The sequence below is a fragment of the Ambystoma mexicanum genome, chromosome 12 (assembly GCF_040938575.1).
Source record: "Ambystoma mexicanum isolate Mex_15411 chromosome 12, UKY_AmexF1_1, whole genome shotgun sequence".
NCBI classification, from domain to species: Eukaryota; Metazoa; Chordata; class Amphibia; order Caudata; family Ambystomatidae; genus Ambystoma; species Ambystoma mexicanum.
Genome location: NC_090936.1, coordinates 53,068,394 through 53,095,647, shown reverse-complemented (window position 1 = coordinate 53,095,647; position 27,254 = coordinate 53,068,394). Strand labels below are relative to the sequence as shown.

Genomic DNA, 27,254 nt, shown 5'->3' with positions numbered 1-27,254 from the left:
CTCACAAGAGGGAGGCTGTCTTCTTCACCCAGGAATCAGAACTCTGAACCTTCAGGCCTGGTTTCTGCGAGATTAAGATATAAATATTGGGACCTCTAAGAAGATGTGATGGAGGTGTTGCTTTCGGCCAGAAGACCACCAACAAAAGCACTATATATACTGCTGCCGTTGGAACACATTTTTCAGCTGGTCCAGAGCTAAAGATATAGATCCTTTCTCTTGCCGTACACCTGTAGTGCTTTCTTTGTTGCTACACCTAGTGCACCAGAGGCTGCAGGTGGCTACCATCAAGGGAAACCTGTCGTTGTTATCCATTTTTAAACACATGCCAGAACAAGGCTCTTACTTTAAGATGCTGATTGGCTTTCAGTTCCTTAAAGGACTGACAAATACTTTCCCACCAGTCCCTTTTCTGGTTCCATCCTGGGATTTGAGACCTGGTACTAACTTTTTTAATGGGATCTCCTTTCGAACGTCTCCATTCTTGTCCTCTCGGGTTATTAACCCTGAAAAAATATGTTTATTAGCCATCACTTCTGCTCAATGAGTGAGTGAGTTACATGCTTTGTCATGCAAACTACCATTTACTATATTCCCCAAGAAGAAAATCGTTTTGAGGGTTTGTCCCTCCTTCCGTCCCAAGGTTTTGTCTGAATCTCATCTAACACAGAAAATTATGTTGCCAGCGTTGTATTCACCTCCTCACATTTCTAAGGATGAAAAAAGGATTCAAAAAGGCTTGAACCGAAAAGGGCTCTCGGCTCCTACATTCCTAGGATGGCAAACGTCAGGCAAAATGACCAACTATTTATTGGTTATACTGCCATAGACTAGGCCAAACCTTAACCAAACAAAGTTGATTGCATTGGACCATCCTATGCATTTCGGAGTACTACTCCATTGTGGAAACAGATGTCCCAGAAAACCGAGGAGCCCATTCTACCAAATTAGTGGCAACTACTTTGGCTCTAAAAAGAGGTCTTCCAGTGCAGGACATTTGCAATGCTGCAACTTGGTCTTCACTCAACACTTTCTCGAAGCGTTACTGATTGGACGCTCTGTCGGGCCAGGACACTCGATTTGGAAGCAGGGTTCTGCACAATATCAATCGATCAATCTGAAAAATGATACAAAACCAACTTCTCCACCTCCATTTACAAAACTGCTAAAGGAGGCTATCTTAAGATAAGGAATCCGCGGGAGGACACAATCCACTAAAAGTACAAATTACCCCTGGTGATGTTCTTTCTACTGGATGTTCCTCCCGCAGATTCCTCATTGCCCTCCCAGCAAACCCGTCAGAGTGTGGGTGCATTTTTTTAATATACTTCTCTCTTTCAATGTCCATGCATGTTATTTAATCCTCAAGTCGACTGTGCAGAAAGAGGAAAAACTAGGAACTTTAGGCAAAGCAGTTCATGCTATTTATACTATCATCAACATCCCATCCGCACATGAGAATGCTAACTGTTGAGGGGCATCGACTCAATGCCATACAGCGCCCTCTGCTGTCACAAATTTTCGAAGACTGCAAAGCAGCATATGGATATATCTAAGATGAGGAATCCGTTGGAGGAACATACAATAGAAAGAACGCTTATATGCGATCTTACCGACCACAAAAAACAGTGGTACATAACAGAGGGGACAAAACATTAAAAAACACAGATTTTGTTATTTTTATTGGGGGGGTCCCCCAAAACCCCTTTTTCCATCCTTTTAAAGCCACCCCTTCCCCATCCCAACTACCCATTATATATTTATTTAATCTTTTCAGTGTTTTTCGCTGTTATTGTCCGCTCTGTTATGTACCAATCTGTTTTGTTCGCAATAAAAATGACTGGATACTGAAAGACCATTACCAGGGGTAAGTAATGTGTTAGTTTCAGTCACAGATTTATCTGTTTTTTGTTGCTGTGTATTAAACAAATAAGGTCTGTAGATCTGATGTTTGTACTGTATGACCAGTGTTATAAAACTATACAATTGTATTTTGGTAAAATTTGATATGAAATTTCCTTTTCCAAGTTAGTTCTAGTGTAGCCTAGTGTAGCCAACACGTGTTTCGACCAGTGTGGTCTTTTTTCATGGCTATTCAATTTGTCGATTTGAAGATCCTAGTTTCATATAGTAATTATGATGGATTTTGTTCTCCACGTTAATTGGTTTACCTTTGTTATTTTGTACTTGTTTTATACATGGGGATTTAGATTACTAGTTTGGATCTTCTAGTAATTAAGTTGATTCTAGATTCCGCTAATGTGAGGTTGTTACTGTAGAAAACGCTGCCGATTATGTTCAATATAGCGTGGATGTATTACCACACAAACGAAACTACACATTTTGTCACCACGGAATGATAGTACCACTAGGGAAAACTTTTCCCTGGTGAAAAAACCCATTGAAAGCATATCTCTTTTGCACTGGGGCAGTTTTTAGCCTAGTGATAATACCATGCAAATTTGCTCTTGTGCCGATGTAAAGATTCTGTACAGGCTCCTAGTGGTCATATGTTTGGACAGCTTTTTCTAGCATGTCAGTATGTTTTAACGTGTTCCAGCCTGAAGGGTCTGAAATCTGACTGCAGTTATTTCATTTTAAAGTGAATATCCTTTCGGGCGTTTGCTACATTAATGTTCTGTAATGTTGGACAAGATGGGGGTAAGCAAGTGCACTTTGCAGGAGGGTCACTATTCTTGTGAAAAATATTGCCTTGCCTAACACGCTTGCCTCAGGCATCACTAGGCAAGAATTAGGTAGCAATGATTGGCCCTGGTGGTGTTGCCTTTTAGCATTGGGTAATGATTACTACTGGGCCCATAATTGCACTAGCCAGGGCAATATGCAAGCCAATAATCTGTGCTAGTTGATCCCAGGAGGAAAATGGTAATTTAAGGATTACAGAAACTGGTGTTTTGTACTTGATGGCGCATTGTAGAGACTGGTAACTTGTCTATTCTGGAGCATTTCAAAAATTGTTTATCTGGCCTTGCTGGGAATTTATGGAAATTATTTATCTGGCCTTACTGGGAATTTATGGAAATTGTTTATCTGGCCTTTCTGGGAATGCATGGGAATGGTTTATCTGGCCTTACTAGGAATGCATGGGAATTGTTTATCTGGCCTTACTGGGATGTATGGAAATTGTTTATCCGGCCTTACTGGGGTGTATGGAAATTGTTTATCTGGACTTACTGGGATGTATGGAAATTGTTCATCCGGCCTTACTGGGGTGTATGGAAATTGTTTATCTGGCCTTACTGGGATGTATGGAAATTGTGTATCTGGCCTTACTGGGAATGCATGGAAATTGTTTATCTGGCCTTACTGGGATGTATGGAAATTGTTTATCCGGCCTTACTGGGGTGTATGTAAATTGTTTATCCGGCCTTACTGGGGTGTATGGAAATTGTTTATCTGGCCTTACTGGGAATGTATGGAAATTGTTTATCTGGCCTTACTGGGATGTATGGAAATTGTTTATCTGGCCTTACTGGGAATGCATGGAAATTGTTTATCTGGCCTTACTGGGATGTATGGAAATTGTTTATCCGGCCTTGCTGGGAATGCATGGAAATTGTTTATCCGGCCTTGCTGGGAATGTATGAGAATTGTGTATCTGTTGTGCTTGGGGTATCAATAAGATTGGTGATGTCTGTTGCTTGCGGCTTTGCTTAAATTGCTCATTGGTGGAAGCGGCTGAGTTATGGAAACCAGCATTGTTAGTGTGCCATGTTAGGAATATTGTGTACTCTTTGCTAATTAGAACGGTACACAAATTGATCATTTGTGCCAATTTAGTCATCTATTAATGTGTGTTCACTGGAGAGAAATTGAACCGGACCAATATAGAACTCGCTACAGTATGCTGCCCTGCGCATTGCAGAATCTTGTGATGTGCCTTTCCTGTAGCCTTGCCTCCCTTCCCCTCTAGGAACTAGAACATTAGGAAAATGAATCGATGATAATCGGGGAATAATGGAAATGTCTAATGTATGCTAGCGGGGCGTAATGAATAATGCTGCATGTTCGGATACTGGGATCATTGCTGCATGTTTGGACACAGGGATCATTGCTGCATGTTCGTTGTGCATGACTTTAGGTAGTGTGTGCACTGCACAGGGTGTTAACATGGTCTAAAATCGAAGGCTGAATTAGATGGGACTTAATGATTCAGCGCTGTATACCATAGGCCTACACAATACAAGTCTCCCCAGCCAAATTCTGCAAAAGTTTTTTAGTACACCTTCGTAGTAAAACAGTGCATGGTGTGCAGTCATGCAGTATGTGGAGCACACACATGCACTAAACAAGGTCCACCTAGGATTGTAGCACTTGCTAACAAGCTCCACCATCCTTTCCCAGTGCACTGTGTGAAGTTTGTGTTAGCATTGTGTGCTATAATTCGATGGGCAAAACACAGGGTGCACCCACGGCCAATTGCTATGCATCTAATCGGCTCTAGTAAGTGCTTTACTTCTGGGCCCTGGTTGGGGCTAGGCAATTTCTTCTGTGCAGAATTGTGTAGCACGCAGTGTTCTGATCACATATCTTACTGGTATGCATCGGATTCACTGCTTCTAGTCAACTGTGTGGTGTATATACTGGCACATGGGATGCGCGCGCTGTGTGCTTTGGTTCCTGTGCGGGTTCCGGTAGGTTACTGCATATCCCACACCAGCGTAACAATTGCAGAATGTAGTGTATTATAATTTCTCATCCTATGTCATAAGAAAACACTGAAAAACGTTAGAATGTGTGTTACTTTCATAGCAGGGTTGTCATGCCACATTAGTAAAACCATCATGTCATGGATGACGTCATGAGTGGGATTTCGATTGGTGCTTTGGGGTAATTATACCATTTTAACTAGAATGTGGGATTTTGTAAATGTTGCGTCATTACATTAAGACCCCCTTCAATTTCGGTGTGTGTGTGTGTACCTGTGTGTAGATTTCTTTATTATTTACCACTTGTGTCTGGCTTTTCAAAAGCTTAACTCTCTCTCGCTTTCTCTCTGTCTCTCTTTCTCTGACTCTCTCTTTCTCTGCCTCTTTCTTTCTCTGCCTCTCTCTCTTTCTGCCTCTCACTTTCTCTTCCTCACCCTCTCTCTCTTTCTCTGCCTCTCTCCCTGCCTCTCTCTTTCTCCACCTGTCTCTCTCTTTCTCGGCCTCTCACTTTCTCTGCCTCTCTCTTTCTCTACCTCGCACTCTTTGCCACCACTCTCTTGTTCTCTCTCACTTGGTCACTCTGTCTCCCTCTCTCCTTCTGTCTCTATAACTCTGTCCCTTTCTATCTCTCTCTCTCTGACTCTTTCGCCGTCTCTTTGGCACACCATCTCTTGGTCACTCTGGCCACCCGCTGCGACTCACACAGACTCTGCAGTCACTATTCTCCTGCTCAGGCCTGCTAATCTTGAGCAGATAATGGGCCAATCCCCCACGCCACCCAGTGAGATCTACATTCAGCGGGCACCAACACATTCAAGTGTTGGGCACCTTGCACCCTTCTCTCTTTCTTTCTCCTTCTGGGATGTGTTCATATTACGTCTCCTTAGCATTCTAGTCCATGGAAGTAGAGTTGGGCTACCCACGAATAGCATTCCTGCGTAACCACGACCTTGCGTCCTATTTGATTTGTTAAAACTGAGTTGCACCCTGAGGTCAAGGGGCTGAGCCCCCCCATGGGGAGGCTGCAACCAGCCAGACTACATCCCAGGTACGAATGAATGGCTCAGGAGGCAGCCTGGACATATATGTAGCATATGACTTTGTAATCCCTTGTATCTAAGACAACTGAAGGCTTACGTTTATCTGTTTCAATAGATAGCGTTATCAGGGGGAGTGGGGGGGGAGGAGACAAGATGGTTGACTTGTTGCCTTGTTCGCACGGATTGATGTTACTGTTGTACGAAAACCCATAATAAAAATACAATTAAAAAAACTAAAGAAACTGAGTTGCATTAGTAGCACAAATAAACCCAACAGGAGTAAGGTATAACAGCCTAGATTTGCAGGGATGTGTCATTGGAAACACGATAGCTTGTTTTTTTTTTTTTTTAATCTTGTCTGACTTCCATACTTGTGACTTTTTTGTATTCTAGGCCCGAAGGAAAGAAGTATTCATCCAGGAGCGATATGGGAAGTTCAACCTTACAGATCCATTTATGGCTCTACAGAGAGACTATGAAGCAGGCGGCGTGGAGAAACAGAGAAGGCCCATCTGTACGAACCCCGTCTCCATCCTGGAGGTCGTCATGGCGCACTGTAGGAAGATGCAGGAGAGAATGTCCTTGCAGCTGGCCGCCGCTGAGAGGAGGCAACGCAAGGTAGAGCACCTGCTGGACTTTCATTGGTTCATAATGTGGGCTCCAATGCTTCCTATTGGCACATAGAATGCATACCTCCCTGCTAGGACATCACTAGGTGAAATGTGAAAGACCTATTTCCCTGCACTCGCATCCCACGCCCGCACACTGTCCCCAGTTCCCAGAGAAAATACTCGGCAGTCCCTACTCACACCGCTCCTTTCAACTTCACACAGCATCTCAGAGCCCACCTAAAGCCTACCCTTGCTTATCATTCTGAAATTATAATTAGTTATTTATAACACGCTTAATACCCAGAGGTTTTCTAAGCGTGGACCCGGGGATTGAACCCGTGTTGCTCTGCATCGTCTTGCTTCCAAGGCGAGCGAGCTATCCTCCCAGTGTGCCAACAATAGGATCCTCCTGCCTTTCTCACAAAACTCTAAATAGGCTGATCTATACCCATTTACACAATAAAAGTGTACCAACCAAGGGGAAATCTGGAAATCTCCCACGTCATGGTTAACTGGAGGTGCGCTCCCGTCCTCTATCAGATGTGACTCTGCGCCCCTTTGTGGAACATTTCCCCGTTGTTGATAGACACCCAAGTACAACTCTATGCATCTACTCTATTGCTGTTCTTTAATCTGCTCAGTACCCTTTGTGTCCTCTTCATGACTGTTTTTGTAACCACCCTGCACACCTTGCTGGAGTTTCCCGAAGCTACTTGCTGAACCTATTGAACAATCCTGCTAAATTGCCAATTGTTGATAGTTCAATGTTCATTCCTAGTTTTCGAATCTCCGTCCTGGTTATCAGGCTGTTTCTCCTGTCAGCTACCCGCCCACCATCACTCTCTCTGTTCTTTCTTTCAATCGCTATTTTCTTAAATGATTTGCAGCTATGGATCACTTGGTCTTTAAAATGTGTAGTTCGTTTCAATGTTCTTTCATGTAAAAGTCCCTGAATTTCGTTGTTTAGTCAATGTGGTCAAACCTCACTCAACTTGGACTTACCCGTCATCCTATCTTCTCTCGCTCTGCAGTCCATGTTCAGTTCCTTAACGTATCCTTACTGCTGTTAACCTGCGGATGGTGTCATCCCTAAGTCTTGCTTTGTTGCTTTGGAAATGTATCTGCAATGCTTCCGAATTTGGTCTCCACACCCTTTCTTGTCTATCGACAGGCTGCCCTCACCAGCAGCATAGTTCGTTTTGAAGTGCGGACCACATGTTTGCCTCCCATTTTCCAATGAAAGCTTCTAAGCGATTGCCCTACCACAGTGCTTCACACCCACATTTTCCCAATGGCGAGTCGTATGTTCTCCTTTTGGCTCATTGCAAAGTGCAAAAACGACAACACCTCTCACCTTTTTATGGCAATTTAGGGCACCCTCTGCCGATTCTTTTTTTTCCCTTTGATACCTAATGGGCCATTCTGCAGGTGAAATGCACAATATCTTGGGCCTCATCACGAGTTGGGTGGTGACCCTGCGGTAAATCTGCCAGGATACTGCCCAATGCAATTAGCGTTACCACAACTTGGTCCGGCGCTATTAGCGATTTAGTCCATAGGACTCCATGGGGCATTTTCGGCATAATTACCGCAGCAGTAATTGTGCCACGGTAATTGCGCCGAAAATGGGCAGAACGTTGGCACATTCACCTCCAGCTCAGAGCTGGAGATTTATGCTCTGAGTTTGCCCCAAACTCGTGATTGGGCGCAGCGGTAATGCGGCAGTAATAGTATTATCGCCACATTTTTACTGCTCTGCCCAACTCCTGATGAGGCTTGTCTTTCCCCCATCCAAGTGTCTGGTTCTGAGATGGGTAACCTAGAAGAAAACAAGAGTTTTCAAGCTGCACCCCTCAGTAGATTGATACTGGGTTCAGGCAACGACCAGGCACGCTCCCTGGCTGAAAATGAAATGCACAGGTTAGTTAGCAGCTTCTATTGCAAACCCGGCTCCTTACATAGCCTGCCACCTCCCACATAACCTCAGGTTTCTTAGAGAGAGATATGGTTGCAGGTGAAGCTACACAGTACTTGCCAGTGGGCATAGGCCAGAACAGAGCCCAGCGGAATTGCCAAGGACAAATGGGCAGCAAAGGTTTGAGGACACTTGACCCGCACAGCGCGAGCACGGAGTCTAAGAGGGTTAGGAGTGTACCTTGAATCCACAAGTATGCATACCTAGCGAAATCAGATGAAGATAGACAGTCTTGCCAAGTCTCATATCTCCATGGACCAATGTAAGGCCACAGTAGAATACTATATTTCAAGGTAGTCCACAACACAATGGTGTCAGGCTCAAGCACACTGATAGAAATGCCATAAAGCCAGTCCCAGGGGTGGTCAATTACTCCGCCCACAATTCAGGGATGGTCAGAAACCTAGTAGCCTGTAGACCACGGAATCTGATCCGAAGGAGGTGGTGGTCAAGATTACTAACAAATCCACTGGGCCAAGAACTTAAGAGCAAGACAAACACCTCTCTGGAAAGAAACGGGTGTTATGTTATGTTAATATATTTCTATAGCGCCAAAGCACTAGGGCATCCAGGTTCTGTCACATACAATGGGATGCAATAGCGGGCCAACCTATGTCATGCAATGATTTACTTGCACAGTGTGGTCTTCAACAATTTCCTAAAGAGCAGATGGTCCCACTCCTTACAGAAAGCCTCTGGCAGCTCATTCCAGGCCCGTGCCACCAGGACTGGGAACGCACAGCCGTTTCCCCGGGCTCTTTGTACACGGTCTACTTTAAGGCAGGGGGCCTTGGCGGAACCCAGGTCCCTGTTACGGGGATAAATTGTAACCCTTTCTTTAAGGTACTCTGGTGCAAGTCCAAAGATACATTTGTGACATACTGTCAACAGTATAAACAGAATCCTCTCAGACACAAGCAGCCAATGCAGCTCCTTCCGGGCTGCGGATGTCGGTTCATTTCGACTCATCTGGTGCACAATATGTACTGCAGCGTTTAATTTCGTAATATCTTCTTTATTGGCCCCACCCAGGAGGGCATTGCAGTACTCCAAGCGCGAAAGTATCACTGCCCTGGCTAACGTAGCCCGGTTACCTTTGGAGACCATGGGAGTGACCTGTTTTAACACTTTGAGATGATAATTGGTGCTCTTTTCAGTCGCTTCGGCATGAGCACCAGCGTTCAGGCTGGCCTCCACGTGGGTGCCGAGGGTTTTCACTTTGGACGTGACTGCTATCCGACTGCCCTCAACCACAAAGCTATCAAAGGGTGAGCAGCACCACGGTTGCAGTGTAGTGCCTTCCGATTTCTGGGTTTGCTGCAATCCACGAATGGCAGCGTGTGCACAGTACCGAGCCGGCCTGATCCATGAGGATAGACTCCACTGGGGCAGCTGGGTAATGTTGCCGTTCCCCAGGAAGCCGTGGTGCAGGTGCCGAGGGATCCGCAAAGCGGCGTAGGATTATCCCTCAAGGTGCACAGCAGTGACATCCTGTGTAGTGCCCAATATCTGATGCAGCAGTGCTTTGTTTGATTATCTGGTTGCAGAATCTGCAAGTGGCAGCACCATAGGTCTATGTGCCATATCTAGAAAAGTAAACTCACCCATTATGTGGATTAAATTGCATGAGGTTGTTGCCCCTTAAATGCTCCCTTCATAATAGCTGCCCCGCCGAGTGCGTCTCGGTGGTCCTGACAATATGATACCCCTCCATTCAGACACTACCACCTTTGTTGTGGTAGTCACCTGTGTGAACGGCTCCTCAACGCTGCAGACCGATGGCAAGCTTTGCATCCATCACCAACACGGTCATTGATCTGGGTACATCTCAGGACGATAGTGTTTCAGATCTGTGTGCCTTTACATAAGAGGAAAACAAAATGCCCTCAGGTGTGTTTGCCTTACACCCCCCCCCCAAAAAGGGGCATGACTGCTCGAACTTCTCTGTCCTATGTCTTCTGCATGACGTAACAAGCATACACATGCTTAGGCCTCATTGGGCGTGATCAGCCGGGCGTCGCATAGGACTCTAGGTACCGCTGGCTTGCATCCAACTTCAGGTGAGCTTGTTTGACCATAAAAAGTGACAGATGCATGCTCCTTCTTTCAAGCACCTTCCGTGAGCCTGTCCAATGGCAAATTTCCACAGATGAAAAAGTGAAAATATCGAAATGCACTCCATGTAATCTAGTTTTTGATAATGTTGTATGAAATATCAGTAAGGGATTTTTTGATGTGCTTTTAGGTGCGGAGGAGATAATAAACAACCCTGGCATATGGGTTGTGACATATTAGACAAGCAGACAAGTTCCCGTACATGGGAACTCCCGTCCTCTGCACTCTAGCAAAGTGGCTCAGTAAAAGAGTCCTAGTTTGTAAAGAAATATACAATTGCTAATTAAAGCTCTCTTTTTATAAAAGAAAGAAGATTTTAACATGTCTTTGGATATAATCAAAATTAGGTGTGAACATACATATACATATATCAATTGTAATGCACATCACAATGATTTAAGATACACAAGAAATGTCATAAAACTTAATGCTTTTATTGTAGGCCCAATGCGTTTCGTGATCAGTCACTTCAGGGGCAAATCACAATTATTTTTCATGAAAATCTCTGAAAAATTAATATTTCAATAGTACTCATTAGTATGCATTGACACTTAACATACAATCTTTACAAAAAGCAAACATACATTATTCATATTCATATCTTCATGTTAATGAAATTCAAGACTAATTGATCTTCATAGTCTTTTTTGAACAAGCCAAAATGTATGATAAATGATAATAACCATAAAAAATAACTCTTGTCACGTGTATTGATATATCCGCATGTCATTCATGATTTTTATCATCAAGTGAACAATAACTTGTCCTGCATATTGCATTGTTTAGAACAAAATCCATCAACACTTTCAGTTTGTTGAGATTTGCTAGTCAAAATCTCTATTTGCAAATAATACTAATGGGGTATGGTCCCTAGTTCTGTGCTAATTCCACCCTACATGGGTAGAAATGTCTTAAACCAGTACTATGGTGGCTGCTTACCAAATAATCCTCTTTTGGATCAGAAAGGAGTTTTGTGTTGAACAGAAGTAATTAATAGTAACCCATGAAGCTCAGGTAAGTAAGAAGGATAAAGAATCCCTAAAACATAAGTAAAAAAACAAAGGATTTTTTTTATTGAAAAAAGACAAGATAACAGTGCGTAGCCATCAGAGGTAAGTGCAAAGCTGCTTACCACAAATCACTATGAGCAAGTAACCCCAGAACCTAAGGGTCTTCCGAAATTTTGAGCGAATACAGTAAGTTGGACAGCCACTATGAGCGAAGTCACAGGGGCCGCCAAGGATCTCCTGGAAATAATCGAAATGCCCGTGATTAACAAAGAGCAGTTAAGTAAAGGGTGCAAGGTAGCAGTACAAGGTCGGGAATAAGCTCAGCCCCTCGAACTTACTAGAAAACGTATGCGCAAGGTCTCAGCTGGATCACCAAGTAGCTTCCCGGATGAAATGTACAGGTTAGCTAGGCTTTATATACTGGGAAATTAACGTAATGCCATAGAATGGCGTTCGTTCATGGAGGCGTACGTTGCACGTCACAATGTAAACATTGTGACGTTTCAGCGCGCATGCAAAATGTTTAGAAAAAGAAGTACGTGATGCCGGAAGAAAGCACCGAACCTCAAGCAATGTACTGAACACCCTAAGGTGTTTGCAAGTAATCAAGATCTCATCCGTGGTCAAAAATGTTTACCTCCATGTCGCAGGAAAGTTGAAATGTTGCATTTCATTACGCATACACATAATGCGATCTCTTGGTTAAGCCAGGAACTACCTCAAGAAAGATATAGGATATAGAAACATGCCAATAATATTATTATTAATCACAATAGTGATTGGGTGCTTCGAAGGGCGCCGTGTGGCGTGTTGGGCAAGAAAATAACTTTAGAAGAACATATTAAAGAATAAAGTTATGAACTGCCTGCAAGTAATATTAATGGAATGTTCACAAGGAACAAAATAAGCTCTGGCAATCAATTAAAGAATGAAGTCATGAACTGGTTAAAAGTAATATTTATGGAATGTTCGCGAGGAACAAAAAATAAGCTCTGGCAATCAGAAAATAAGAGATATACCAGTACAAAATATAGAGTAATCTCATGGGCATACCAAATGACTAATGAATTAGTGTAGAGCACTCTAAGGGGGAGATAAACCCTTGTTCCTAAAAATTATTCTGTATATCTTATCCATTGATGATGAGACAACTGATAAATTCGAACAAGAATGCTTCAGTGAAGCAACATATTATGTATGTAGCCACAGGCTACTTAATGATTTAAAAACACTCATGATAGAGACTGGAGATGGTATATCACTGTCTTGCTTTGAGCTCACAATCTAGTAAAAAGTCTAATCCTGGACACTTGAATATAACACACTTAAATACTATTCACAACCCAATACCACTTTGATGTTACGTTATATGTGTAATGGAAACGTAATTTCACTCTTAATTACCCATTTTAAAGGAATGGTCCCAAATAGAATTCCTCATTGAGCCCTAATGGTGCCAGTGAATCCAATCTATGAATCCACAAAAGTTATTTTTGGGCCAGGCACTTAGCTAGATCACCACCTCTGGGTAACTGCTTTACAATTTCTAGGACCACCCATCTCAACAGTGAGATGTTGTGTCTGTTCTCTGAAAAATGTCTGTAAACCGGGAATTTAGTATTGCATGTTCTGATGTTGGATTTGTGTTCTGTTAGTCTTTCTTTAATTTTTCTTGTGGTCTTGCCCACATAGTACTTGCCACATGGGCTTTTTAAGGCATAGATCAAATGCTTACTTTCACATGTTGCGTAGTCCTTCAGATTTATTTTCCTGCCACTGTTTGGGTGGCGTACATGTTCCCTTTCAGAATGTTTGAACAATGCTGACAATTTAAACAGGCAAAAGTCCCTTGTTTAGGTTTGGTGAGAAATCTCTGATTTGGTTTTTGAGGTTTTTCAGCTTTGATGAGTCCATCCTTAAAGTTTCTTCCTCTCTTATTAACATTGGTGGTTCAGGGAATAATTTATTTAATTTTGCATCTGCTTTGATCAATTCCCAATTTTTATGTATTATCTTCTTAATTTGGAAACTTTGGCTCGAGCACTTCAGTGTATGAATCAGTCTCGTGTTTTCCTTTTTTGGTTTTTCTTTGAGTAAATCTTCTCTGTCTAGTCCTCTTGTACGCTCAATAGCGGTGTTTAATATTTGTTCTGGAAATCCTCTTTTCTTGAATCGGCTTTTCATATTTTCCAATTCTGCTTCAAGTTGTGTTGTACTGGATGTTATCCTCTTGGCTCTAAGGCACTGGCTGTATGGTAAGTTTTGTTTCAAGTGATTAGGATGAAATCTCGAGAAATGTAACGTACTATTGGCATCCGTAGGTTTTCGATAAATCTCTGTAATAAATGCATTATCAATTTTTGAGATACTGACGTCCAAGAAATGGATGTTTGGGTTGCCAATTTCGAGAGTGAACTGTATTTTGTCATGACAACTATTAAGGTAGTTGAAAAAATGTTGTAATTCATCCTGAGAACCTTTCCAGATCCCAAAAATATCATTGATAGATCTCTTCCAGAAAATCTACATTTTTTTCCATGGTTCTTTGTCAAGTATATGGGTTGTTTCAAAAAAGTACATAAAGATGTTGGCGTAGGCAGGTGCAACCGATGAGCCCATCGATGTTCCAGAAATTTGTAAGTAATATTTTTGTTAAAGCGGAAATAGTTGTTATATAAGATGATGTTGATCAATTCGATAGCTAATTTTTATGTATGTTGATGTTGTCATGTCGGAGTAAAAACCATTCTAATGCTGCAATTCCCTCTGCATGTGGGATAGAAGTGTATAAGCTGTTAACATCTAATGTAAACAGTATGAGTGAAGGTTCGTCGGTGTTGATTTCTTTCAGCAATTGCAAAAAGTGAGAAGTGTCCTAAAGGTAGGTTCTGGTTTGTTGTACTAGAGGCTGCAAAGCTCAGTCAAGGTATATAGCCAAAGGAAATGCTCTCGGTGCCAGCTACAATTGGTCTGAATGGTGGATCACGCGTATTTTTGTGAATTTTTGGCAGTGCATACAACACCGGAATTATTGGACATTGTTTGATCAGAAATGTGCTGGTTTTGTCCAATATCCAATCATGCTCCTTCTTTCAAGCACCTTCCATGAGCCTGTCCAATGGCAAACTTCCACAGATGACAAGCGGAGTGGGTCCCTGTTATCATGGGTGCATTTTGCAGACCATATTGTTGCTCCTCCTAAAGGAAGCATAGCGTCAGAATGGGACCAGGGAGTAGGTTATAGAGGGCGGATAATGGATATATCTGGAAAAAAGGACTTTCGGGGAGTGTCTCCCAGGAGAAGCACCTTAAAATACATCTGGTATCTCCTCCCCGAAGGGCCATATGCCGAAACACAGAAAAAGCAGCAAAGACGAGTGACACAGAAGTCCACCATCGAAGAGGGCAGAATGGATGTGTCCCAAGCAGGAATGCAAGAGAAAGAGGGGGGTCTGGACCTGGCATGGAGAAAGGGACGAGGTAACCAGAAGTAGGAGAACTGGAGCAGGGTGATGGTTGCAAACAGATAAGAAAGAGGAGCAGAAGAAAGGGAAGCTGAGTGGAGCCATGTACCACGGAAACAGGACCACGATCCTAAGAAGCAGAGTGGAGCCATGTATCACAGAAACAGGACCACGATCCTAAGAAGCAGAGTGGAGCCATGTACCACGGAAACAGGACAACGATCGTAAGAAGCAGAGTGGAGCCATGTACCATGGAAACAGGACCACAATCGTAAGAAGCCGAGTGCAGCCATGTACCACGGAAACAGGACCACGATCCTAAGAAGCAGAGTGGAGCCATGTACCACGGAAACAGGCCCACGATCCTAAGAAGCGGAGTGGAGCCATGTACCACGGAAACAGGATCACGATCATAAGAAGCAGAGTGAAGCCATGTATCACGGAAACAGGACCACAATCCTAAGAAGGAGAGTGGAGCCATGTACTACGGAAACAGGATCACTATCCTAAGAAGCAGAGTGGAGCCATGTACCATGGAAACAGGACCACGATCCTAAGAAGCAGAGTGGAGCCATGTACCACGAAAAAAGGATCACGATCCTAAGAAGCAGAGTGGAGCCATGTATCATGGAAACAGGATCACGATCCTAAGAAGCAGCTATCAGGAAAATAATACACCGTGGCCATGTGTGCGAATAATAGCCTCATCCCAGAGCAAGGCACGTCATCCATATGGCGGCAGACCATGCTTTCATCACACACCTGGTAAGTACATGTATGATGAAGAACATGACCCAAATGAAAAACAGCCAGGGCTCCTGCTTGGTAAAATAATTCATCCCTGTGGGGAATGTATACCAAAAATGGAAACCGATTAAAATATACTGATTAATGTGGTTTCATGAAAGGTGTTGAGATTGGATTTGACATGTTTGGAGTAGGTCTGGGACAGAGGCGAGTCACAGAGTCCTTTCCAGCCAGAGTAGGACTGTCTTTAGTTGCATCCAATAAAAACAAACAGTCTTCACGGGGAAAGGGGCGATTGGAATACTGCAAGACTCGAACTGGCCTCTAGGGCAATGCTTGAACCAAAAACTCCAAATGGTAGCGTGGGCCAGATTTTTTGGTCAAAGTGGCCCACTTTCTTGACCCATGTGGGCCAGTTTGACAAGTTACTTCACCATGGGTGCTTGACCATTGTTGCTGAATAAATATTCTTTAGATTGCAACATTTGCATCACATTTTATCATAACCCCCCCCCCCCCTTGGGCACTGTTCAGTCTGTCACAAAAGCAGTGAATTGCCATTTGCAGCTGTGGGCCACTTTTTCATTGTTGCCCAGGAGAATTGTATGCCCCCGTCCGACCCTGACTACTGCTCTGCTGCAAAAGACAGTGCAAGAACGTGTGCGTAATCTGTGAAGTCTTTCAGACCCCTGTGCCCACCAGTGGACCTGTCCATCGGACCTTGTGCATGCTCGAATATGCGGCTCTGCGATCTACCTCATCTGCCTCCGGGACTCCATGATCGTTGAACCTCTTGCTCCTGGTGGAGATCATAATACTCCATCCATCCTTTTCATGGCTCTGCTTCACGTCAAAGCTCCTGCAGAAATGGGATTATAATGAACATTATAATTGTTCTTTTATAGCATGCTTAATACCAGCGAGTTGTTTCTAAGCGCAGGATCCGAATTGGAACCTGTGTTGCGATGCATTGTCTTGCTTCCAAGACAAACGTGTTGCCCCTGAGCTACCTTCCTCTTGAAATAGAACATCTGACGCCCTGTGACAGGTGGAACCTCCAGACCCAGCTTCTCTCCCTCACGTCTATCCCCTTCCTGCAATCTTCCGAACCTCTTTCTCCATATCCCACAACTGTTCCCCTAACATTCTGCTCTTCCAATTGTATCCATATATTTTTGTATTCTATTTCTATATGCTCTTCTTACAGTGCTCTGTTGCTTCCCAACAAGGTGTGTACTCTATGAAACCCAATACGCCCACACATACATTTACTCCACTTGCGATATGGTGGCCATGTAATGTAATTGTCATTTGTATAGCGCCTTTCCGCACTGGTATGGCCTCATGCAGCCTGATATGGCTGTAGGTTGAACTCCTTCGGGGGACGAAGTCCAGGTATGGGAAATTCGTTAGAGGAGTTTAGAACACGTGTGTGCGTTTTAGCCAATACAAAGGTGAGTCAGGGTGGCAAGTCCCTGCTAACCACCCATGTCAGACTGGCATGTAGATGGGTGCTGAGAGGTAGTCTGGAGAGTATGTGAGAGCAGGAGAAAGTGTGCACACAATACGTTTGGGAGTGATCACTTGGTGTCATGGTGGTGGTCTAAGTCTCTTTAGTGTTCTTTGGGGACTGGGGCAGAATACGTTACTCCTGCAAAAAGATGCCAGACTTTTAAGTAAATGTATGTTTATTCCATACTTGACACAAACAAGTCAATATTTTTTTTAAATATACATTGAAATGACCAGATACTTGAAAAGCAAAGTGTTGGAATTGTTGGGTTTGCTGCCAGCAAGCACCTTATCCTGTTTCTGTCCTTTCTTAACATAGGGATTTTGAGCCCGCACGTTCAGCTGCTATGCTACCAGTCTGATCTTGTGCAGTCATTCAGCAAAGGACTCTAGAGGAGAGACTTTGCTCGGTGGCAGCGAGCTTCACGCTGGTTTTCACAATAATAAGGTTACCTATTGTGCACATTTTCCTTCTGTAACGCATGTTGTGTTAGAAATGATGGTTTGACGTTGAAGTCAATGCTGCTCTTTGTTTTCCCAGGCCTCGGAAAAGCAACTTCCTAAGCCTGCTGTCAGTAGGACTTTGAAATGCTTTATTTTTGGAACAGGAGCAAATGTCGCTCAACAGTTATTTGAAACTTTGGTTTAAAAATGTCCCTCAAAGCTTTTAGCATCTTAAAAGTACATGTGTATTTTTGTTTTGTCTTGTTTTTGTATTATGTATCATTTTGGCTTTGGGGACTCGTCAGATAACAACATACGTCTCCAGTATTGGATCTTCCATAGATTCACATGCTATACAATAGTAAATAAAGAAAACTTAAGGTGTTTATTTTGTATCCCATTGCCCTCCTTTTGGGTACTTTTGGTCTCCACCAATGGGACGTTTGTTTGTTTGTTTGTTTGTTTGTTTTATTACTTGTATTGCGCACCAGACCAGGGGTAACCGGGCGCATTTTATATGACAACTTACAGCTTAGTTACAAGAGCACATGGCAAATAGAGAAACAAGAAATATACAAAAATATACAACAGGCAAAAATGTTGATAAACGTATTTACAGTTCTGATCAGACAGACAGAAACTGCTAGGAAGTAGGTGTGTGCAAATTACAAAAGGTGGAGGGACGTGCGGGGTAGGTCCAGTCAATGGGTGGTCTATTGTTTGTCTGCGTCTATGATCCACCTTGTGAGGTTATGTCGGAGAGTGAGGTATGGTTGATCTGTCCTCAGGGTGGATGGTAGGGAGTTCCAAAGTTGAGCTGCTTTCACCTGAAAGCTACAGCCACCGACTCTGGGCAGTTTAAATCTAGGTGTAGAAATGTTGTTGGAGTTAGCAGATCTGGTGAGTCTTGTTGGTTTTGTTCTCATGAATCTCGCTGAAAGGTAACGTGGTGCGGCATTGTTTAGGCATTTGTAGACAAGTGAGGCGACTTTTAGCTGGATTTTCTCCTGAGTAGAAAGCCAGTTATTGGCTCTACTGAGTTCGGTGATGTGGGCTTTCCTGGGAATACCTAGTGCTGCTCTAAGCGCGTTGTTCTGCAAGATTTGAATTCTTTTGATAACTTCCTTATTGACCCCAATGTAGAGCGAATTGCAATAGTCTAACTTTGATAACACAAGTGTGATGCAGCTGTTGTTCGATAGGGTTTGCCTGCTCTTATCAATTTACAGGTGTAGGCTGTGGCAGAAGCCATTGCATTAACCTGTTTGTTGAAAGAGAGGGTGGAGTCCAGGTAGAAACCCAGAGTTTTTACCACATGGGCGGTTGTGATTTGGTTATTATCAATGTTAAAAGAGGAGTAATTGGTGCCCAGCTTTTTGAGGGTAGAGGGTGTGCCAAGGATAATGATTTCAGTTTTGTCATCATTCAAGCATAGTCCGTGAGTGGCCATCCATGCCTGGATGATGAGATACACCCTGTTCACCAAGGCCAAATCCTTATCGTAATCACCAGTAAGTGGTAGGAGAATCTCGAGTATCAGCTGCATAATTAGTGTAGGTGATACCAAGAAGGTCCAGATCATCGAAAAGGGGCTTCGGAAGATGTCATAGAGTGTAGGAGAAACGCAGGATCCCTGGCGTACGTCGCATGTGATGGGGATGGAGTCCGCTGCCGCAGTGGTGGAGAAGACTCTCATGGTCCTATTGTTGAGGAAAGATTGGATCCAATCTGTGGCTTCTTCAGAGAAGTGCGCGGCCATATCCAGATGCCTACAAAGGACCTTGTGGTCAACAAGGTCGAATGCAGCTGATAAGTACAGAAGGAGGAGTAAGGCTGGTTTGCCTTGATCCCTTAGCTCGTCAATTTGCGCCTTTAGGTCTAAGAGGGCTGTTTCGGTCGCGTGCTGAGGACGGAAGCCAGACTGCCGTACTCCTAGCAAGTTGTTAGTTTCAAGGTGTTTCTGAATTTGTGAATACGCCACTTTAGCTATGATTTTTAGGAGGAATGGCACGGTGGTGATTGGGCGGTAATTCGTTGGTATGGCTGGGTCTAGCGTCTGTTTTTTAAGCAGTAGGAGTACACAGGAATCTTTTAGGTTACTAGGTATAGACCCTGTTGCGAATGAGGCGTTAATGAGTTTTGAGATAAAGGGAGCCAGGTCTCTAGCTGCGTCCTTTATCAGTTGGGCCGGACATTGATCCCCCTGGCAGTTTGATGGTTTGAGTGACAGTATGATTTTTTCAGTCTCAATAATAGTTACTTTTGAAAACTTGAAGCAAGGATTGTTGATGTTATTTTTGGGAGGGGTAATAGTTGTTTTGGGCTTAGTATCCAGACTAAGCGAGGATTTTTTTTCTTGGCAATTTTGGATTGGAGAGTTGTCACTTTGTTGGCTAGGGCTTGCTGAATATTGGTGCACCCTATTATATCTTTGACACATTTGTTTGGCACTGGAATGGGAGATTCTATTTCCTTTACGATGATGAAGAGTTCCTTCATGCAAGAGTTGGCTTGGGCTATTCTAGCGTTGAAGGTTTCCTGTTTAGTCGACAGTATTTCCTTTTTGTAGAGGGTAGATATGTCTCTCAGAGTGCTTTTATTTTCTTTGGAGGGTTGTAGTTTCCATGCGACCTCACATTGTCTTTTTTTCAGTGCAAAGAGTTTTTAGGTGGTGGGTGTACCAGGAATTGAGGTGGGCTTTGGGTTTGCTTTGTCTCAATTTAAGTGGTGCAATTAAGTCCAGAGCAGAGGACATCATTTTGTTGTACTCATTTACTAGAATTTCAGGGTCCAAGTTATCTGGTAGTGAATTGAGTGTAGGGAGGATGAGCGGGAGTAGGTTATCTGGGGTGTTGTTTTTCTTATTCCTTGTCGGGATGGACGGTGCTGGCTGGGCTATTACCGGTCGGGTAATGCCCCTGGGGCCATAGTTAGAAGCCAAGCGAAGTGAGGCCTTTAACAGAGCCACGTAGGCAGTACCTGACCAGTAATGGCCCCCCTTCAAGGGTTATATTGTCATTAGTACCCCGGCACGTCGTACCGGGGTACTTATTGCAATTTATCTCGAGTCGAGAAACAGTGCTGCAGCCATTTCTTAACTCAAGAAAAAAAGCAAAAAAATGCCCACCTGGGGTCGGGGAGAAGGGACTACACATAGTCCCTTTTCTCTTTCCATGGTGGCCATTAAAAAGCTATGTGAAAAAAAGTTATCAAAAAATATGGCCGCCATGGAAAGGGCGAGTCCCTTCGCCTTTTCCATGCCGGTAAGTCGCAGGAACAACTCCGGACGCCGAGGAGCACAGAGCCTTTTCGGGCAGGTAAGGCCCGGCCAGGGCCAATGAGCGTACGTTTTACAAGCTCATTGATCCTGGCCTCGTTAAATTAATGACACCCACTGTTTTTTGCATGCATTTACTTTCATAGAGGCAAGATCCCTATTTTCCGGTTCCATGTGATTGTCAACTGGAAAAAGTTGCCAGGTAGGCGACTTTTTTTTTGCCTGACCCCTAAAATACTTACCCTAAATATTCTGGGAGGGGTTTAATTTTATATTATTTACTCCAATCCTAGAATATTTGGGGAAAGTCTTTGATTTTACTGAGCGTGCATTTTTGGGAAATGTCGCCCCCTGGCAGCCATTTCCCAGGCGACTTTATCACTGGGCACCTTTTTTTCTGCACAGTTCCGTGATCAGAGCGTATTCTAGCGCGCATCCATCATATTCCAGCATCTCCTGGAGGGCAGTACGAACCCAGGGTTCATTTTCAACGGCAGATCCTTTGGAATGGAACTCCTACTTTTTTGGCAAACACAAAATACCCACCTCCCGATAAGTTGGTATATTGAAGCCGGAGGAGAAAATACTTTCTAGACGCACGGGCGTCTCAGCAGTAGGTACAGTTGGCGCTTGGCTGGGGGAAAGGGAGTGAAGAAGACGGCAGCGAGGGAGAGAGAATAGGCCTTTCTGGGGGATACCCTTGAAAAGAGAAACCCCAAAGAACATCGGTGAAGCACACAAACCCACCTGTCTAGGAACCAAAGTAAATAGGTTGAAAATAGACAGCAGCAGGAGTCAGTCCAGCGGCACGAGGCACGCATTATGTGCAACCGGCCTTCTTGTGCCAGCACATTCACATACAACCAAAAAAGTTATCAGTTCCCTTGTGCATAAGTATTCTTGTGGCCAGTTCACATCATACTTTCCGTTTTTTAGCAGATAGAAAAACAACTTTATATCTTGAAATCTAGAAATACCATCCTTAGAGTTGCTATGGAGCCCTGGTCTTCCGAGACAGAACAGCACGCAGGCTGCATTGGTGATGGAGCTGTCATTCTACGTACACTCAGTAATCTAACAATCATTGCCCACCATGTGTGACAGCTGCTTCTCCACTGTGTTGCCTCTACTATAAATCTTGAAAGGACCTTCCTCAATGTTCACTGCCACGTAACGCTGGAGTTGCCAATGTGTATTGTAGCGTAAACTCGCCTTGTCTGCGCCAGCCCCATCCTTTGTAGGCCCAAGCAAGGGCCTCGGTCAGGGCTCTGGCCTGTTACTGCCAGACCAAGCCCTAGCTATTTAATTCTATCAGCCACCCAGGCCATCACCCACTGTGCAAATAGATGATTGGCTTGTTTAAAGGGGAAACAGGCTTTGTGTGTCACACCTGTATTGTATTGTACTTGTCATTTGTGTAGCGCCAATTTTACCATTGTTATAGTTTCAATGCGCTGAGTGTTGAAGGTCTTCGGGCACGATTCTGATGCGTGTGTGCATTTGCCTGAAAAGGCTTAGCAGGGATGGCCAGGCTACAAGTAGAAAAGCAACCCAATTTAATCAGGAATGTGGATGGGTGCCGAGAAGAATGGGGGTGGCATCAGTGCTAGTGACTCGCTAAGTGTTTAGCGTGCCCAAAATAATCGTAGGACTGCGCCACATTCTGCTGTCAAGAGGTGTTGAGGCGTAGTCGTGTGTAGGTAGGCAGAGAATTTATGTGAACAGCACAACTGCATTTTTTGCCGTAGTCCTTGCTGTATACTGATGTGTGTGGTTAGCCGTGCCTGCGGCCAGTGGCATGCTGTGTTATACATAACATTATCTCCAATTGGAGGCGCTTTGTTGTTAGGGTGACCCGCTGAGGTATTTGACTTCTTCTGTTGGTTCTTGAAGCTAGCCGTTGTCCCCTGTGTGCTGATATAGTATTTCTTTCTTTTTAAACTATAAACCACAATCGCCACCAGGGACATAGAAAATTGACATTGCCCCTTTTCTATTACCATGACATGGCTGTGAGTCGCCGAACAAAGGATTTGGGGTGAGGGGATAGAAGGTGGCAGGAAGTGAAACACAGGATTCTGGGGCAATGAGGCCTGGGACGCCGGCCGATGCAAAAAACATGGACGCTCAGGCAAGCGGTACAGGAGGTAGACGAGAAACACAGGCTTATACCAACGGTTATAGTCTGTATTTCTCACCTCCTCATTGGCTGGCACTACTCTCACATGTCAATATGAGGTAAAGTGTCAAATATTACTGCAGTCTTTTACCATTCATTATCTATCTCCCTATGAAGGGTTTTCTTAAAAACAATGATGTCTTTGGATGATAATTGCAAGAAGTTTAACTTTACTGCACTGTTTCATGTAGTAATGAAAGAAATTGGCAAATAACTAAAGCTTTTTTTCTTTTTCAACGATCAGGGTGTATCTTTATTCCCCTCTTAGCGGGAAGTTATCAGTAAGTAGAATCCAGCTGCTTCACAATATTTTCAACCGTTCGGCTCATCCATAGTCTTAATGCAATTTAAGTAGCCCGGTTTATTAACTGATTAACTTTTTATTTCCAAGTAAGCCTTTGAGGCATTTTGGTGACCTCATTTTAGAGGCATTTTTCCTGCTTAAGGTAGCCTAACTTTCAAGATGAAAGGTTAAAGCTCTGGTTGCTCTCCCCAATGCCCCCGAGAGATGGGAACCTTCTGAGTCCTGCCAGTAATTCCCTTGTGTGGCGCATGATTTATTCCACTTAGTCAAGGGCCTTTTTCACTTTTGCACATTCATAAACCACTGCACATTCAAAACCAAGATAGATGGACAGAATCTCGGGGCAGCGTGACATCTAAACAAAGGTTTCACAGCATTACATCAATGGAATAGCAGGCAACTGGAAAGCAGGCTAGATAATCGGGCAGAGGCGGGGGGCAATAATTTATATTGTTTCAATGAGACCTTGATATATAATTCGGTTTATAGTGACATTTTCGAATTTAATAATTTCGAATGCATTCATTTGGAATCAAAAATGTCAAAAACAAATGTTGAATTTCTTTTTTAAATTTTTTTTTAATGGGGGGGTTCCCCCAACGCCCCCCTTTTTTATAACCTTTTTTTTACTAGCCAAACCCCCGAAAAAAATATAAAATAAAAAATAAATATTCGCAATTTTTTTTCCAGAAATTAATGCATTTCGAAATTATTCATTCGACATTTTAACTGGACACCATAAAATTCGGGTCTGAAAACTGGAGAAGTCTTATGAACCTGTTTTCTTCAGTTTTATCAGTAGTTGGCGGGGTAGCTGGGCCATGAGTTAGGTGTGCACTTTTCACATGGGGCGAGACTTCACTTTGCAAGTCAAATCCCACAGCAGGGCCATCCTTCCGGCTGTCATTGCTTCTGCAGTTTTGTGGCCTCGTGCTTGCCATCCTAGGTTCTTTTTATCGTCTGGATTGCCTCGTCTGGGTGCTGGCTACAACCTGGGTTTAGGTTCCACTGACCAGAGAGCCCAAGCACGATTACTAGGCAGAATGAACCCCAACGCAGAAACCTACCTACCTGTGCACTCACCATTCCTGAGCCTTCCTAAACCAATACAGTGAGTGCTCTTCCCCTGGTGCCTAGACCCGGATAGTGTACTTGGTGGACCCACGGGTCACCTGGCTCTGGATGCAGAGGTGTTTGTCGGCCACAATACCATAATCCTAAACCTGTGCTCACTCTATATCCAGCTCTTCACGCCCTGCTGGTTATTGAACCTTCCATTTCATCTGTACCCTTTGGGACCTTGGGATTCTTAAATCAGTTCTTTTAATTGTAAAGATTTACAGTGATTGTATGTATAGTTCAGTGCATTTCAGTCTGTTTGAAGGGTACATTGTTAATAGGTTTGTGTTTCATTGTAACTTTGTAACCCATGGGTGTTTAGGGTGTACATGTGCAGAAGGAGGAGACTGAAAAACAGCTGGCATAGTGATTGCTATAGACTTCTATTTAAGATCAAAATAATGAGAAAACCTACCTTTCACTCTATCTTTCATGGGGTTCCCTGCCTCAACTTCAAGTGCTAATGGGTCTGTCACAATATCATTGCAACTAAAGAGTCCACTGTCTTGTGCCAAATTTCCCTATCTCTGTCCCTTACATTTATAACTAAAGTTGTACCAATGTTCTTAGTGCAGGAGAATGGCTCCCTCCTCCTGAACTACATTCCACAATTCTGTTTGCAAGTCTCTCACCAGGGGTAATGACTCCCTTGCCCTGACTTCAGTACTTCAAAACTTAGGATTGCTGGCTTTGCATCAAACGTTCATTCTTTCTTCTCTCCATGGGGAATGACTTCCTTCCCATGGATCATTGGTTTAATCCTCCTTGTAAACTCAATTACCAGGAGAATCACTCCCTTCTCCCCGTGTCTGTCTCTGTGTCTTTCCTCTCACAAAGCCAGGCCTTCCTTAGCTATGTTCTCTCACACTCTCGGCTTTTACTTTCGCATTTCACAACATCAGGGGGAATGACTCCCTTTCCCTGACCTTTCTTGGCTTTAGTTTTACAGTTCACAAAACCAGGATGGATATCTCCCTTTCTCTGGCCTTTCACATATGTAAACGTCTTGGCGCGGGTGCCAGACCCAGGTTTCTTTCAGGCTTCATCTGTGCAGACTTGGTTCACTCACCTGTCAGGTACTGCCACGAAGAAAATGCCTAATGAGGCTCTCTCCATGTTGCAGGTCCCCTACCCTGTTTTCTCCTCTGTATTATATTCCTGATATACCTAGTTCACTCTCCTGCCAGGTACTATAATATGGCCAATTGCTTAAGATATTCTCCTTGGGTATATCTGGGTCCCAGACTCAGAGTTTGAGGTTTTGTTTGCCCCATTTCTCGAGCCCATGTACCTTCTGGGACCCCGCCGGTTCTTCTCCATTGGTTGCGTGCTTCTCTAACGTCTTTTTCGGCTTCTAGCTTTCTTGTGCTGCTTCTGCAGCATCTACAGGAGCTCTGTAAAGTTTATCGCTGGGCAGTTTGCACCTCTTGCCAGAACCGTGTGGTCTGGTTACTCCTTCCATGGGGACCTTCACTCTTTCAGTTCCTTGGTCTGCCCAGGCATGGCAGACCAGATAGGCCACTCTCTTCCATGCTGGACGTCCTCCAGACTTGGGTATCCTCCTGGCGGTCTGACACAAAGGCAAGTCCTTCGTCTCTCTTTATGCTAAATGAGCGACGACACTTAGAATGCTCATTCAAGTTCTTAGGAGGACTCTCCATTGTTCTGCACCTCCTCCTCGCCTCAGTACTTGTCAGGGTGATCTTAATTAAGTCATCCATACTCTTCCCCGTCTCAATAACTTCAGGGTATTCACTCTCGCATATATACATGGAAGTGTGTGGCATGGAATTGAGGGAAGATAAGGTGGGCTTCATGGAGGTGGCGAGGTAAAGGAAGTGGTTGGAGGGTGGCAGTTGTTGTACCACATTCTCTTGAGATGTCCTCCCTGATCCCCACAGGGGGAGTCTCTTCCCATGAGATCCTCCCGTTGAGTACCACCCCCAGGGGGACTGTCGGGTAGTGGTCTCACCTCCCTGACCTCATGGGAAGGGGCTACCCCTCGGGGAGAAGTGACAACATCTCGGGATTCGTCACAAGGGGTAAACTGGGTCCTGACCAGACCCAATATTCTATTGTTGAACCTTGCATGGCTTTCTTCTGTCTCATTTGTCTGTAGCTTCGCGATTGCCTGCACTCACCCTAAGTCCATTATAAGAGCGCCTGTTCGAACGTTGAGAATTACGAGGAGTAGGTAACGGTCCATCCTAGGGGCCTGTAGTGTGTGATTACCAGCCTTTAATGTAGGAATCCCTTCCGCCTCCCTTTAAGTATTACAAAGTGTACAACAGTGTTTCTATTGGGTCACTACTTGTGTCACTAGCTGTTGGGGTGGTCATGGGTCTTTTCCGAGACCCTTCACTATTTCTATAATGTACTAAGTAGCTCTTATGTTTTTCTCAGGACTTTTTTGAACTGTGGTTACTATGCATTCAATAATGACAAGAAGGGGTGGATATATTTTGCGTTACATCTCTGTAGTGCCTTCTGTTGTGTCATTGAAATGGGACGAGCTGGGCCTAGCTTCCCAGCCTTCTCTCCTCCTCTGAGCGAAGCCAACGCATCTCTGCTATGTTGCCAAAGAGTGAAGTGGGACTTTCTTGAGGGGAGGGGGGAGGGGGGGCCCTCTGTACTTAAATTTAGGGATGGGTGTCTTCACACCCCTCACCAAAGGGATATGGAAATTCCTCCCGGAGCGTGACACTACCCGGGGTGAATCCAGTAAGGACACCACTGACTGGTGACCTCGACTCTACGAGAAAACCAAGTCACCTTCTTACCTTGACG

The 27,254-nt window shown here is 44.0% G+C and overlaps 1 protein-coding gene across 1 annotated transcript in view; it reads left to right on the top strand.

The window, feature by feature from the left end:
- The window catches only part of CTTNBP2 (cortactin binding protein 2), a 592,842-nt gene that overhangs the window by 234,490 nt on the left and 331,098 nt on the right, over nt 1-27,254 (top strand). Inside the window, exon 3 of the mRNA XM_069627945.1 lies at nt 6,104-6,328. Within this exon, the coding sequence (XP_069484046.1) occupies nt 6,104-6,328 (225 nt within the window). The remainder of the gene's footprint in view (nt 1-6,103; nt 6,329-27,254) is intronic.